Raw genomic sequence first — 15,604 nt, forward strand, 5'->3', positions numbered from 1 at the left:
CCGCCGAACAGAAGCAAAACAAAGACGGCGATCCACCCATGTGATGGACTCGCAAAGGGGAAAAGGGGTCCAGATGACCAAGCGCTTCAGGGATTTCCCCCACTCAGGGCAAATGGGGACCACGCGCAATGGGTTCAGACCGCGACTCGTCCCAAAGTCTTTGTCATAGACAACCCTAACTACACTAGTTTCAAACGAGGCGAAAATAGGGGAGGGATCTCACGATGTCTCAATAGCATAAGGAACTTCTGAGGCATAGGTTGGAAAGTAGCAAATGCCCTTCCATTCTGTTGAATTGAACAACCGGGCCCTGCAGATTACTGTGTCTAAGGCGTAGTGTAATTAATAGAATAAAATTCATACAGTACAAAGGCGCCGACCCCATTGATGTCTACTTTTCAAACATTATGAAAACAAAGTAAAGAAATAAAATGTACAGAGCGTTGAGATCAAGATGTCACCACGCTCAAAAAGATGAAAAAAATACAAATCGCTCGACACGCTAAACAAGCGGTGATCGAGAACATGGTGTGTGACGGAAGAGAATAGGTTATGCAAGGTGAGGTGACATAAAAGCGGGACACCATCATGTCATAGACAGTCTCATAGACGTCGTCAGATGAATGAAAAATAGGTATGGCATCGGCTGTGCCCGTTTACTCCTGCTTCTTCTTGCCGAGCTTCTTCTTGGGCACCCGGACAAGCCAGTAAAGGCCAAGCGCGGCGAAGATGTTGAAGATGATGTACGCCCAAAGGATACTACAGAGATATTTTAGTACAGGTTCAATCGCCCGAAGTTGGAAAAAAAAGGGGGGGCTTACCCGAAGTTGCGCCACCGGTCATCATAACTCGTGTTCACACTAGCCAGGTACACGTTGGTGTCACTGATGGTGCAGAACGAGCACATGGTGTTGTTGGCCTCGTCCTGAAGGTATCCGCCAAACTGGCTGATGTACGGCTCCATGTACTCCTTGCAGGTCATCCCGTCGGCCGGCTTAAACTGCAGGAGCTCGTTGTTGGCACACTCAATGCTAGTGTTGGCGACGGCCGTCGAAAGCATCGCGCTGACCAGGTAGCTGAAAGGACTGAGGCGGTACATGAAGATCCAGAAACGCGGCATGACGTCTGGGCCCGCGAGGACACCGCAGAAGATGAGGCACAGCGAGAAGAGCAGGTTGGCAATGTTGCCACCGGCCTCGGCTGTCTCAAACCCTGCGATAATGAAGTCGGTGAAGGTAGACGTAAAGAGTAGGAAGGCGACGAGAAGCAGGAACATGAGGCCACCCCGCTCAGCTGTCTGACCAGCGTCCATGGCATTGGCCTGCAGGCCGACAGGGAAGTACCAGCAGACGAACATAAGGCCAGCCATTAAGGTGTTCCAGGGAAGCTCAACGATGATCTGTGACAACATGAAGACCTTCCAGCCGTAAACCTTGGACGGGCGCTCGCGGACTTCGTACAGCGACCGCTGGATGACAAAGTGGGGCATAGTTTGTTGGACGAGCTGGCCGAAGACGGTGAGGATGTTGAAGATGGCAAACATTTCTGCTCCAAATGTTAGTAAGTGGCGTTGGAAAAGGGGGGGGTGCAAGGAAGGCTCTACTTACGGTTCTGCATGCCCTGAATGGTGTTGGGCGCCTTGTAGAACACGAAACCGATGAACAACGCAACAAGCACACACAACGCCATCTTGGAGTAAATGTACGAAGGCGTACGCCAGTACTGCTGGAAGACACGGTGGGTGACGAACACCAGTTGCTGCCAGAACGAGGCCGCAAACTCGCGATAGCTGCCAGGGTCCTCGCTGATGGGGTTTGACTCCTTCTCGTTAACCTTGAGACGCTGAAGCTCCTCCTGTACGGCGGAAAATTCAGGGCTATTACGCCAGGCTTGATGCCAGTCGATGTCACTGGTGCTGCCGGGAGCAGCACCAATGACCTCCAGCATCCATTCGGCCGGGTTGGCCTCGGCAGGGCACGGGAAGCCTCCTTGGCGCTCAAAGTAGGCGGTCATCTCCCTGGAGTTTTCACCGATATCGCCAAAGTAGACCGTCTTGCCGCCCTTGGCTAAGAACAGGAGTCTATCAAAACGCTGGAAGAGCATGGCGGAGGGCTGGTGGATGGTGCACAGGATAGCTTGGCCGCTCTTAGTCAACTTCTCGAGTAGATCCAAGATAGCCCACGAGGTTTGACTGTCGAGACCGGAGGTGGGCTCATCAACGAAAAGCAGAAGAGGGGGTTTGGCAGCCAGCTCAACACCAATAGTGAGACGCTTTCGCTGCTCGACATTGAGACCTTCACCAGGCACACCAATGACCGCGTCCGCGTACTCCTCCATGTCCAACAGCCTGATAACTTCGTCGACATATGCGAGCTTCTCGGAACGCGGAACATGGGCTGGCTGGCGGAGCAAAGCGCTAAAGTTGAGAGCCTCACGAACGGTGGTGGTCTGGAGATGAAGATCCTGCTGCTGCACATAACCAGTCTTGCGCTGGAAGGAGGTATCGCGCGGGCGGCCGTCAACAAGCATCTCACCGGTGATAACACCCATCGCGGTTCTGTCGGCCAAACAGTCGAGAAGAGTCGTCTTGCCGGCACCGGAAACGCCCATCAGAGCTGTCAAAGTACCCGGCTTCACCCAGCCATCGACGTTGTTCAGGATCTGGCGTGTTTCGCCCTTGACCTTGACCTCGTAGCAAACATTGTTCCAGTGGAAGACACTCTTCTGTTCCTGCAGCATACCGGCTCCGTCGGTCGAGTGGCCATCCGAGACGTGTCCGTTGTCGGCCTTCACGACAGGTCCAGCGACAGGGGTACCGCCAGACTCGGCGTCGCCCTTGTTCTCCTTGAAGGAGGCGGGCTTGTGACCACGGCGGAAGACCAGGACTTCACCCTTGCTCTTCTTGGCGGCAACGTTCTCGGCGGCGTACAGGTAGAAAGAGAGGAATCCAACGATGAAGACGAGGATGATACCGAAATTCCTCCACTTGTTCTGGTGGTAGTAGCGAAACCCCGAGTTGATGTAGTCGTCACCGTTAACGAAACCTGAGCCCATCACAGCCCCAATCGAAGAACAAACGTGGTTCTTATCCCCGACATTGGCATACGCGGGTAAGCGCATACTAGGCACGTACGTAGAGCACTCGAAAGTGCGCCCGTGGAACTCGTTGACCATGAGAGCCTCGAAAGAGTAGGCGACAGGATCGATGTAGTTGATCCAACGGCACCAGCCGAGCATGTAGTCGATGGGAATGACGAAGCCGGTAAATATAACAAGGGCGAGAATAATGATAGCGGCTGGGACCATGGCCTGGGACAGGGTCCTCGATGTGCTAGCAATCGTCCGGAAAATCATGGACATTGACAGAACCGTGACGAAGGAGATGAGCAGGAAGAAGAAAAAGGCTCCGGGTTCGCGGCGTAGGTTCGACATGAAGTACAGTGTTATGTTGAACACGAGCGTGTTGGCGATCTTGTATGGCATGTCACACAACATGGATGCCACCGCTTCGGCGGATGGGTGATAGAGCGCATAGCGGGCGTGTTTTTCGACAATGGGACGTTGCGCGTAGAGGGTGAGAATCTCGAGGGCACTGGCGAAGGCGTTCATGAGGCAGGCGAAGAAGAGAAGCGCACCCCGGCGGTAAAAGCTGTCGGTATTAGGCTGGAGGTTGAAGAATACAGAGGAGATGATCAAGGCCATGATGAAGTTGCCAATCAAGGCGCCGATGCTCAAACTTGGGTCGCCCATCAGGCGCCTCCACCCACGCCAGAGGCAGAGCTGAACTTGTTGGATATAGGAAAGGGTGAACGGGGACTTCAGGCGCTGGCCCCTGGCCTGCTGAGCCTTCTTGGAGGCGCGGAAGGCCACAGCGTCCGGGCCATTGATGGGGTGGCTTTCCTTATACTCCTCGATCTCCGCCTTCAGGCTGCCGTATTCAGGGCTGTTCTTCCATGCCGCCGCAAACTCGTCGGGGGTGCGCGGGGCTTTGGCCTCAAACCCGGGCCGGATGATGCGCTCCTGGGGACTGGTCATCGAAGTCAGGAAATCGGGAGTCGTCTGACGCGAGGGGCATTCAAAGCCCAAGTCGATAAAGTACTGCCTCGCCGCATCGGCGCGGCCAAAGAAGATCTGACGGCCTTCGTACAAAACGAGCGCCTTGTCAAAGTAGTCGTACGCACTCTGGGGTGCCTGGTAGATCGAAACACACGCGGTGCTGCCGAACAGATCGGACTGCAGCTTCAGAGTCTTGCAAAACTCGACGGCGTTAGCGCTGTCCAAACCACGCGTACTATTGTCCCAGCATTGCAACGGCGCATTCGACAAAGCGGCCTCCGAGATGGTGACACGCTTTCTCTCACCACCCGAGACACCACGGATATACTCGTTTCCGACCTGAGTGTTGACAGTATGGCTGATGCCGAACATGGCCATGACAACGTCCCTTAAGTGTGTCGCGAAGCCATCCCGTGATATACCGGGGGGCAGTTGGCGCGGGGCACGGGCACGAGCGGCGAAGGTGAGGGTATCGCCGACGCTTAGCTGCGGGAAGTGGGTGTCGACTTCGGCCGTGTAAATGGCCTCTCCGCGATGTTGAGTGTGCATTTCCTTAGCAGTCACACCTAAACTCAAGGATCAGCAAGGAACGTCTAGGCAAGTGAAGCGCAGGTTATGGTAATCTCCATCCTTACCCTGATAGTTGAAATACGAGTCACCATCCATGAAAATCCCGTTGTAATCGCCCGCAATCGTCTTGAGGAAAGTTGTGCAGCCCGAACCCGGAGGACCCAGCACAACCAGCATTTCGCCATTGCGAACCAAGCCGTCAAAGTCCCGCAGAATATCAATACGGCGCTGTCCGTGGCCCGTAAGCTTGCGCACCAAGCCAACAGCCTCCAGCCAGATGTTCCCAACATCCTTCTGGTAATCTGTCGTAGACCCGAAGCCGTGGACATTCAAGTTTTGAAATGCCACACCCGTCGTCCGGAACTTGTGCCCCTCGCCGGTCACCAAGTTAACGACGGCCTTAGCCCAAGCCCGGGAGCTGAAGTTCGGGCCATTGGGGTTCAATGGCGACTCCTTATCGTCCGAGGCGATCGTGAACGGGTTCACCCCCTCGGCAGCTGCATGGGATTGGGAAGTGTACTTTCTGGCCAGGGCCTGAACAATGCTGTGACGGCGTTCCTCCTCGACGGCATCCTCGTCGTCCTCAAAAGCAGTGTCGGTCGCATCCCCTGAGGATGGGACTCCCTTGTCCGACTGTGGGCCTTGGCTCTTGTTCAACCCAGCCATCGAAGTGGGACGACTCCTGATTCCTTTCTCATCGCCCACAGGTGAAGACATAGCTTCCAATGCCGTCTTCTCTTCCTCTTGCTCGTGAGTTTTCTGGCGGGCCAGCGGCGAGCCGGTCGTCTGGGCCGTCAAGTCGTAGTTCCCGAAGGAACCAGTCCCCGTTAAGGACATGGGTTGTCCGTTTCTTAACTGCCAGCCCAGGAACACGCCACCACGTGCTTTCGAAAGGAGGAAGTGTTAACTGCTGCGGGCGCGAGGAGATGAATGTTTCTTGTGAGTCCCGGGTACGCAACTAGAGTAAGTCCAGCCAATGGAGGTACTCCGTATAGGCGATGTGCGCTTTGTCAATGTGAAACACTTGTGGAGGATAATCTGAGGATATAATTAGCCCGTGGGCAGAAGAATATGGTGAGAGGACTTATACGGATACCAAAAATGGGGAATCATACCAAAACACAACTCGAGAGGCGATACACCGCAATCGTACCTAGTTGGATAGAGGGCCGCGAAGACAATAACAACCACAACAACAAAAAGAGAGCAAACGGGGGTGGGCGCGTTAACTATCAAATCTACAAGCCGGGGACACGGGGTTCAACGGGGTCGACGGGGTCTTCGCAGGGCCCGAGAAGTGGAGGTGGACCCTGCAGGCGGGAAGCGCACTGTCTTCGGACGCCGCTGAAGGCACGCAGTTGCGAATCGATTCCAGGCCCCCTCAGCCCCCAAGTGCATTTCCAAGTCCCACTTGAGGGCTGGGCGGGCGATGGCAAAGTTCCTGGCTGGCCGAGGAAGAGTGGGAGGGGCTGCAGGTGTGTGGGGTCCATGGACTGTTCCATCCGTTGACGGGGAGTGTGCTCGCGATTCCATGGTTCCAGTCGCAGCGCTTCCATGTGAGATGACCAGCGTGACACTCAGGAGAGAGTTAGCTTGGAACTGTGTGCTCTTGCCATGAACGCCTTCCCGTTGTTCGGGATCTTCTCATCCACTTCCCGCTGCGTGGACGCGATCCATGATCATGGAGATCGAGGGCCGGGTCCGTCTCATGTTGATAACGATGTCGCAATATTTATCTTCCCACTGCGCGGTGGGCGAAGAGCCGGTTCGGTGTTCATTGTTCACATTGACTTCCCATTTCGGCTTCTTCGAGGATCGATTTAGGGCGCGTTCCGACTCGTGAGTGGTGGAAGATGGGCTGTGATCCTAGATCAGTGTGGAGGGGTGAAGCCGAAAGCGTTGCGTCCCGAAATTGGTCAGTGGGGCCAAGAATTTTCCAATCAGCGGGATCTTACCCCTCGAACCCGGGACTTTCACGGAAGCGAAACCGACCGTTGGCACACATGCGCCAGATTTCAATGATGCAAGCATGCAAGAACGCAGCTTTTGGGCTGCCTCGTTGCCTTCCTGACCAACTCCAACAGGCCAAGATCAGCGCCAACATGTTTCCATTTCCCCCCACGATTTCTATCCCTCCCTAACGTGAGGTCCTCTGGTACGAAGTATCTCCAGAACAGCCTCGAATAAAAAGAAGCGACAACCGCGCTGAAAGCCCTGCGCCGCGGCCCCCGTCCGGAAATTTGTGCCGGCATTCGCTCCAGTCGGAAAGGGATCCCTATCAGAATATCTCTGTGGACAACAAATTCGAAACAAGCCGCAAACCAACGCCGCACCTAGACTTATTTCTCAAAGACGAACGGAGTGCCAAGAGCCAACCAAGGTGGAACTCGCACTGTCGAGTCCGCCAAGCCTCCTCGCCAACTGCCCAACAACCGCCCGTCAATCCCGGACGAAGTGGGTTAGATACCACACTCTGTCGGGCTCTGCGGACTCTCCGATAACCCGCCAGCCCGCAAACTTTCCGGAGGCCCACCGACCCGAAAATTCATCTTCCGCCATCGACAACCTCACCCACCCCGAGGAACCGAGCAAACGGCGTCCGTCGCTGTGTTACACTAAGCCGGCTAATGTTGACAGAACGAAAATCGTTGCCGCTTGGGTAGCGTCCTACCCATTAATCCATCCGTCCCCTCAACAATCTCACCACCGTCCCCTCTCCTTGTGAACCTCGACGGCAAGAAAGAATTGGGGTAGGTGGGCTTTTCGAACTTTTAAAGTTTTTCCTGGGTGATCCGGATACGAATACGGAAATCTCACCCCGATCCCACGAAGTCGCAGGCCCCGCGGGAGCAATTCCCTCATTCTTCTTGACGGCTTGGACAGTAGAAGCGCGAAGTGAGACGGGGGTTCAACTTGTCCAGAATGATGAATTGAAATACGCCTGCCCACGGCTACTTGGTCTCGATCAGCTTGTTTTTGCCGCTCATACATGACATTAATGTTATGAATGGTGTCCTCACAAATGCTCAAATCGACCAAATTAGACACGATTGTTCAATGATTGTAGACATGGTCGTCAATTTGTTTTAATAGTCATTAAGGCTCGAGCCGCTCGCGTCAGGGTCAAGCTCGCGAAACCACCACGAGATGATGCGTTGATCTCCAAGGCGTCGCACAAAGATCTTGAAAGTCTGACATGTTGGGCGACAATGCCCTTTGCCTCCTCAAACAGCCCGCAACTCCCGAGCCCTCCCACGGGCGAAATTTTTGGTCGGGGTTCTTTGAAAGGCAAGCGGACGATCGACCGAACGGGAAACACCGCAATCGGTCTCCCGTTCACCCTCTGGCCAATGTTCTCCGTCCTCCGCCGTTTGCCAAGCCGGAAGCCCCGGCTTGCAGTTCGGATGCCGATCCCCACCACCACCACTCCCCGAATGTGTCCGGCCTGCCAACCGACCGGTTCGCCAAGATTGGCCCGAGCCACGCCCTCCCGATCAACGACATCTTATCCGCTCGTCACACTAACTTACTACTCTCAACCCCCTGTATAGTTATTCCCTGCAGAACGAAAGACAGTGAAGCTGTACCGTCGTGGCGGCCAATTATCACCAGGTCGAGGTATCATGTTGAAAAAGCGCCGACCTTTCGGCACAAATACGTCACAAAATTCGCTATTAACATCTATCGAGGGTCTACCCAGTCTATGAAGTCACCCATTTTTATCCCATCTAAAGGTATCCAGATTTTAAGACATGTCGATAAGGCTCATTACACAGAAACGCTCTCGCCCTGTGGCGTCTTCGCCCCTGACGAGCTGCCAGGCCGTGAAATAGGGGTCCTAGTGCCAGCAGGGCTACCCGGGCGAGAAACCGGAGTCCTGGCGCCCGAGTAGCTGCCTGATCGAGAATGGGTCGGTGTCCTAGCCCCCACGTAACTGTTCTGCCGACTGCCGAGCGCCTGGCGGACCCTGATGTTTTGCTGCGAACGCACAAACGAGTTGGCGCGCGCACTAGTTGGCATGCGCCGGAGAGCGCCTCCGGTAGCACCGCCAGTTTCCACGTCGTTTTTGACGCGGGACTCCGGTACACCCTCGGCACGGGCGTCAGACAGCTGTTGGGCGAAGGGAGACCGCTTGCGTAGTGCCGGGCCCCAAAAGTAGATGATGTAGACGGCGATGACCAAGACGAACGAGATGCAGAAGAGAATGGTAGACGCATAGGCGAGGTGATTCTTGCCGCCGATATCTACATTGTTTTTTTGGTTAGCCCCCAAATTATGCCCGGTGATGCAAGTGCAACTCGTAAACTTACTTTTGAAAAAGGGGGTAGCAGGGAGGGTGAGGACACCAGCGAGGAAATCTCGAGACCACCCATTACCACCCGTGGCGGAAGCAGAGTAAGGGCCGTAGGCGCAAATCATGTAGTCAATTGTGGCCATGTAGATGCTGTAGTTGGCGATTCCGACAATGGCAGCCGCGACGGCCGAGCCGATCCAGTGAATCGGAGGTCCAGTCGAGGTCCAAGCAAAGATGATGAGACCGATAGGCAGGCAAGGGGCAGTGTACAACAGCCACCATAAACGAGACTCGTACTGAGCCGTTTCGTCGTCCGGCTTCTCCTTGCGCTCGCGGATATTGCGCTTGATGACGGGGATAAACGAGAGCCAAGCGATGACGTATCCCACCAGGATCGGAATGAAAGACAAACCGAGCTCGTATGTGTTGAACCCCCATTGCTTGTAGACCAGGGCGAAAGATTGGATAAACATGAAGATGAGGGCATCGCTAAATCCACTCAGGAGTGATAGGGTGAGAACGATGGGTTCCGTCAGGTACATCTTGAACGGCCGAACCCAGGTGAGGAGGATCTCCCGGGCGGAGAACCGCTCGGCGTACGGAACGAGCTCGTTGGGGCCGTAAACGTTCGGCTGCTCTCCACTCTTACGGCGCCTCTTGGCGATCTTGTCCATCATGACCGTAGTCCTAGTCTCCGGGACAGTGAACAGGTGAAGGGCCTGGACGACAACGCCGAAAATGAGCTGAATCCAGATGTTCCATCGCCAGGCGCAGTATTGCTCAACAAACCCGCCAACCACGGGGCCGAGAACAGAGCCTCCCACGGACGAGAAGACGATATAAGCCACGGCGTACTGCTGTTTGTCGGTTTCGAAGATGTCGGCAATCATGCCCAGGGTAACCGAGCCACCAGCAGACGAAAGACCACCCAGTGCACGGCCAACTAAAACGGTAGCATAGTTAGGCGCAAGCGCCACGGGAATCTGCCAGATGTTGACCAGGAACAAACTGGCCTGCAGGATGGGCTTGCGGCCCACTTCCTCGCTCCATGGCGCCCAGAGTTCGCAACCAAAGGCATAGGTGATCAGGAAGATGGCCGCGCCAACGCGAGCGGCCTGCATGCTGACACCAAACTCCTCCGATATACCAGTGAGAGCGTTGGAGTACAGACTGGTGTTGAAGTTCATGGACACCTGGACAATGAAGATGACAGAAAGAATCCACCACTTCTTCCAACTAGGGAACTGGTATCCAAGCTCCTCGAAGCAGTCCTCTTCCGTGAGCTCGACGTTGTCGTAGGTCCCCGTCTTCTCGATGACCCGCATGTCTTCAAGGCCATCAGCGGGAAACCGCATGCGGCGGCCAGGAGCCGGGGCTGCCGTGCCATCCTCGAGAGTGCTGCTGGAGGGGTCGGTGGGAGAGATGTCGTCTGTTTGTCTCGCAGTAGCGTCCGCAGCAGTCGGCTGCACGTCATGTGAAACCCCCATGTTGATAGTCCGATGAAGATGAAGGCGTGAGGGGGGAGACGGGAGGGTGGGAAGGCGACAACAGACACACTCAACTATGAGGTCTGGAGAAGGGAGGGGTTGGGGGGCTGCCCGGATCTGGGGAAGATATTAAAGTATGGGGGGACTGGGGAACAGACCACCCCCCTGGAGACAGTCGGGGGTGGAGTGTTATATATGCCTCAAATCTCGATCCGGAACTTTTCTAAAGCTTGCTGTGGACGGCCGGGGAACAGTTACCCACCTTAGGCCAGGGGTTTCGTCCATGCTATCCAGGTTCGTTACAAGTTGGGAGGCACTCCCCGCGGTACAGAGAGAGATTGAAGAAAAGACAAGGATTGAGAAACATACCCTCATCCGCTTACGGGCCGAAGTCAGATCAACACTCGACCGAAATCAAGAAGATCGAACCCCATTCAAAAAGTCCTTTGAACGCTTCGTTATCCCTTTCAGAGCATGGTCATGCAGACGCTCAGATGTTCCTTGGATGCGGCATCACTTCTGCGGGAAGAAGTGGAGCTTACGACGTCGTTGTTATGTATCCCAACCTGCGCTTCACTTTTTTTTTTCTTTTCCAGGGCCAGGGAGGCAACATAACAGGGGCCTCGTGGGTTCTTTTCAGGATTTGCGATCGGAAGTGGCGATGACCGGGCCTCAGAGAATTTTCCTGGCGATCTTCGAGCCTCCATCAACCTCCTTTTGCAGTAACATAACAGCATCAAGGCTCGGGCTTGTGCGAGCGTTCTTCCGCGGGCGAGCCTGCAAGAGTTTCGGCGAACTCTGTGCATTGACACAAAATGCATGTTACGACTAAGAATTACATCGGACGGAGCTTCTCCCTGTGGGATGCTTACATAGTAGTGTTGTTATCCACTATGGATCGCGCTCCCCTGCTATTTCCAGACGGGCCGGTTCCTGACTCGAGTTTTCTAGGTTTCAACCCACCTGATTTTATCCAGACCACCGAGGTGAATCCGGAAACCCCCATGGTATCCCGGGTTTAGAATGAGCATGGCAGCCGCTTTGATGCCAAATTCCTCACCTTGCTGCGTGGCTTCCTTTTTATCACAGGACGTTCTAAACAAACGAGAAAGTGAGGGGGCGAGGGAGGTTCAGGGAAGGGGGGCGTGGGGGCTGGGTAGAATGACGGGAATAAGAAAACAAGAAAAATGGGGAAACTTCACCACGCCTTCCCGAGAAACGGGGAGGTCGGAAGAATCTCCTGTGGGAGGGTCGGTGGGTACTGGAGCTGCCCTCTTCAGTTGTAACCGATGACACTCAAAAATATCGAAATGACCGAATGAGGAAAGCTGCAGAGATGTTGGCTATTTGTATGATGCTATTGTTTGCAGTTTGGGTGATGTTGTTTGCAGGAAACAACGCTCCGGGAGCCTCAGGTGTTCATTGGACCGGCACTCGCAAAGGTGGGTCTGCGCTAGTTTATCTCTTTATCGAGTCGGGCTGGGCCGATGCAGCCCCGCCTTAGCGATTTGACAGGGCCCGGCTGAACCTGGTTGGCGGCCACTCCGCTCGGTGACGAGCTGCAAGCCTCGAGCGGGCATTCGAGCGACAGACTTCGAACCAACACCAAGTAACGGAGGGTTGTCCGGACATGAGAGCTTCATTCTGATCGGTTCCTTTTTTACACTAGCTTTGAGGCCCCCCGACGAAGTTTTCATCCAACAGGAGAACCTTCCTTCATTGCCTCCTTCTACCCTGCAAGTGGCCACCAGGAGCAGGTTTCGGCTAGACTTGTTGGATTTGCTGCTGCTCGTGCGTGGCGTAACCATCCATGTGCTAGATTGCCAAACCCCGCTGAATCCCGCTGCGCCAGTTGCCAACTCCCGTCACATCCGACCACGCCCGGGCAGCACAACCGCTACGCTCCACATACCACAACAACCTATAACGCGATTCTCCGACAACCTGCCTCAAAGGAGATAGCTACTGGCACCATCGTAAGGCGTGACAGGGTTCTCTAAGGATCACAAGCAGATGAGGGGATCGCCGAGCTCCAGTTTCCGACCTATTATCGCCTGCGTAGCTGACCGATTGCCCACCTCGTTCCAATTGCTTGTAAAGCCTGTTCAGGTCCGACGCTGATATACCCGACAACCCAACCTGACCTATCGACGTCACCAAAAAAAACTCCCCCGAGGTTTCGGGTAGGCGGCCGATCGGTCGCGTCTCCACCGTTCCCATATACAGGACCCCGGAAATTCACCGGCCTCATCTTGCCAACCACCATCGATCAACGGCCGCGGCGACCACGGCGACAACGACGACAGCGACGGTAACGACGGCGATAACAGTGGCCACGGGAGCTCAGGATTCACCCCGATTACAGTGACGACCCGAATTATTGGAGCCAGACGATCGATACCGTAGCGATGGGAAATTCAAACACAAAGGAATCGCGGGGCGGCGACAGCGTCAATCGCACTCCACATGCTAGCGGCGCCGCGCACGAGTCAAACACTCTGCAATCTGAGAGCAGATCAAGTCGGAGGAATCGAGTTAGTCGAGGCGATATTGGGGGCATCATAGGTCTTGGTTCGAGTGGGGGTTCGAACTCTCATGCAGAGCCGCCATACGAACGTCGCGAGACGAAACAGGAGCGGGAGGCACGTCGGTTAGAGAGGGAACGTGTCGCTCGTATCGCCGAAAGGGAGCGGAGCATGAAGGAAGAGCACGTCGATGGTGGGTATTTGGTCACAATGGGAACCTATACGAGCCCAGAGGACTTTAACAAGTTGATCGTCCGGCAGCTCCAGGTAAGCGAGCACGAGTTTCCCCAACCTGACTAGGACTGTGCTGATGATGTATTTCACTTCAGCTCGAGCGCAAAATTGCCCCTTTCTGGCGGGGCCTCAATGACTTCGACGATCAATGGACCGAGCCACAAATTATCGCTGCTGTAAGGGGGCTGTCCGTTCCCTTAGCAGGTGAAACTCCCCCCGAGGGCCTCGTCCCGCAACCCCTCCCAGTGAAGTCAACCCCGGAGTCCACCCCCAATATCGACAACCTCACAATACCAATCGGTGATCGGACACTCTCTACCGCCTCCGATGCCGGGGCTTCCAATCCCGCCTCAGCCCTGTCTTCGCCGGTTACCAGTCAAGCTCCACGAGCAAACTCTCCTCTTAAGCCTCGCGGGAAGGCTCTTGCCGCAGTGCTAGGCAGTGGAAGCTCCCGGAATGGGTCTACTACTGAGATCATACCCCGCGAGATTAACCTACCCCACGACCCCTTCGTAAACGGACAGCCCCTTGAAGTCTTCTTGTACAAAGACGCCACCGAATGTCCGATCTGTTTCTTGACGTACCCACCATTCCTGAATCATACTCGATGCTGCGACCAACCGATCTGTAGCGAATGCTTTGTCCAGATCAAACGGCCGGATCCTCATTTCCCTGAAGGACACAACGAGAATGACCCCAATCAGAACCCTGAGGAGGCCGCGGGCCTTCTCGTTTCCGAGCCCGCTTGCTGCCCATATTGCACCCAGCCCGATTTCGGTGTCACCTACGAACCGCCGTGTTTCCGACGAGGCTTGATTTACGGCATTTCTCCAGCGGCCTTGGGGGCCCCGAGCGCCGCTATGTCCTCAAGTAGCTCTTTGAATTCATCCACCCTATCTCCAGGAAGTGGGTCTCCCGGTATCACGACGGGTCGCCGACGGAACCAATCCGTCTCAGCCAACAGCCCTAGTGTCGTTCTGACAGACCGGATCCGGCCGGAATGGGCCACTAAGCTGCAGTCAGCGCGTGCTCACCTGGCAAGGCGGGCTGCCGCGGCCACGGCACTCCACACCGCCGCTTTCCTCATGGGAGGTTCCGAAAACCGGGCGTTTCGCAGCCGGTTCAGTCGTAGGAACGGGAACAGTTCAAGTTCTGCAGGTGCGCCGCCTAGTGGGGCGAACCCCGGTGATGGTGAGAACGGAGATAGCGGATCCGGAACCCCATCGCAGAGTGGCCCCGAACAAAGCTCTCGGGGTGGGGCGGGCTGGGCCCGGTTTGGCGGGGGTGGTGGAAATCGCCGTGACCGCCTTGAGGACCTCGAGGAGATGATGCTTGCCGAAGCGGTCCGCCTATCCTTGGCCGCCGAAGAGGAGCGTAAGCGGAAGGCTGAGAAAGAAGAACGCAAGGAGGCGAAGAAGAAGGAGAAGGAGGATCGCAAAGCGGCGAAGGTGGCTGCAAAGCACGGCGGGCCTTACGAGGGTGCCGCCAGTCGCAGCGGCCAGAGCTCGGTGAGCGGGAGCACGCTTAGCTTGCCTGGTTTGGGGTTTGGGAGGAAACGCGGCAATAGTGCGGCCAGTAACCTCCGAATCGAAGCCAGCGTTGCTAGTGCTATTGCTACGGGCGAGGCCTCTTCCGACGCGACCAAGGACAAAGGGAAGGGCGTCGACCGCGCTGGTTCCACACAACCGGAGGGTACACCCTCCAGCTCTTCCAGCCAGGCTATCCCCGCCCCGCGACCCATCCCACAACTACCCGCCGGCCCGTCGCACCTTCGACAGATGAGCAACGCCTCCTCGGTCTCTTCGTCAATTCTCGATAGCCAGCCTGGGAGTTACAGCTCGCCCTCACATTTACAAGACCCCCGCAGCAGCGGCCTCAGCTTAGGTAGCCGGTCCGGGGCCAGCGAGGATGACCAAGATCGGGATCGGGATCCCAGCTCCAGCACGGAGCCAATGTTCAACTTTCGGAGCCTAGCGGAGGTCGTTGGTGTCAGCCTGGAAGGGGAAAACGCCGGCAGACGCCTTAGCCTTATTGAAGCCGAGAAGAGAGCCCGCGAGCTTACCAAGACGGAATCCCAGGAAAACATCGTGACCGGCGAGGGAGAGTTAGCTAAGCCCACAACGTCCACCGATGAAGAAGGGAAGACAGAAGCAGCTTCAGACCCTCCACCTGTCCCTGTGGAAACAGCGCCGAACAGTGCCACAGAAGTGGGTGCCGAAGAATCTATCACTGAGGATGCCGAACCCAAACAAGCCACCACAGCTGCGTCGGACTCGTTGTCACCACCTACCGTTACCGTTACCCCCGATACACCTACTACAGCTGATGGAGACGACGAGTCGAAGCGGCTGGGCAGCACCGCGGACTAAAGTGTCTTTGCACACTAGAGGCCCCGGTTGTCGGCGAACCAGGCAATCGCTCCACGATCCGTGGTTTCG

At 55.7% G+C, this 15,604-nt stretch overlaps 3 protein-coding genes across 3 annotated transcripts; 1 reads left to right on the plus strand and 2 right to left on the minus strand.

Moving 5' to 3' along the window:
- Positions 1-656: 656 nt before the first annotated feature.
- C8A04DRAFT_10539 (ATP-binding cassette transporter PDR5) lies at positions 657-5,463 on the minus strand (the record flags this gene model as incomplete). Its single annotated transcript, XM_062776619.1, has 4 exons — positions 657-759; positions 822-1,545; positions 1,608-4,622; positions 4,692-5,463. The coding sequence occupies 4 exons, from the start codon at positions 5,461-5,463 to the stop codon at positions 657-659; spliced, it is 4,614 nt and encodes a 1,537-aa protein (XP_062639029.1).
- Positions 5,464-8,394: 2,931 nt separating this feature from the next.
- Positions 8,395-10,407, minus strand: C8A04DRAFT_26661 (major facilitator superfamily domain-containing protein; the record flags this gene model as incomplete). Its single annotated transcript, XM_062780008.1, has 2 exons — positions 8,395-8,870; positions 8,937-10,407. The coding sequence occupies 2 exons, from the start codon at positions 10,405-10,407 to the stop codon at positions 8,395-8,397; spliced, it is 1,947 nt and encodes a 648-aa protein (XP_062639030.1).
- Positions 10,408-12,815: 2,408 nt separating this feature from the next.
- C8A04DRAFT_10456 (uncharacterized protein) lies at positions 12,816-15,535 on the plus strand (the record flags this gene model as incomplete). The annotated part of the gene is made up of 2 exons (XM_062776587.1): positions 12,816-13,199; positions 13,262-15,535. The coding sequence occupies 2 exons, from the start codon at positions 12,816-12,818 to the stop codon at positions 15,533-15,535; spliced, it is 2,658 nt and encodes an 885-aa protein (XP_062639031.1).
- Between the last annotated feature and the right edge of the window lie 69 nt (positions 15,536-15,604).

Source organism: Dichotomopilus funicola, assembly GCF_033296635.1.
Source record: "Dichotomopilus funicola strain CBS 141.50 unplaced genomic scaffold C8A04scaffold_14, whole genome shotgun sequence".
In the NCBI taxonomy this organism is placed as follows: domain Eukaryota; kingdom Fungi; phylum Ascomycota; class Sordariomycetes; order Sordariales; family Chaetomiaceae; genus Dichotomopilus; species Dichotomopilus funicola.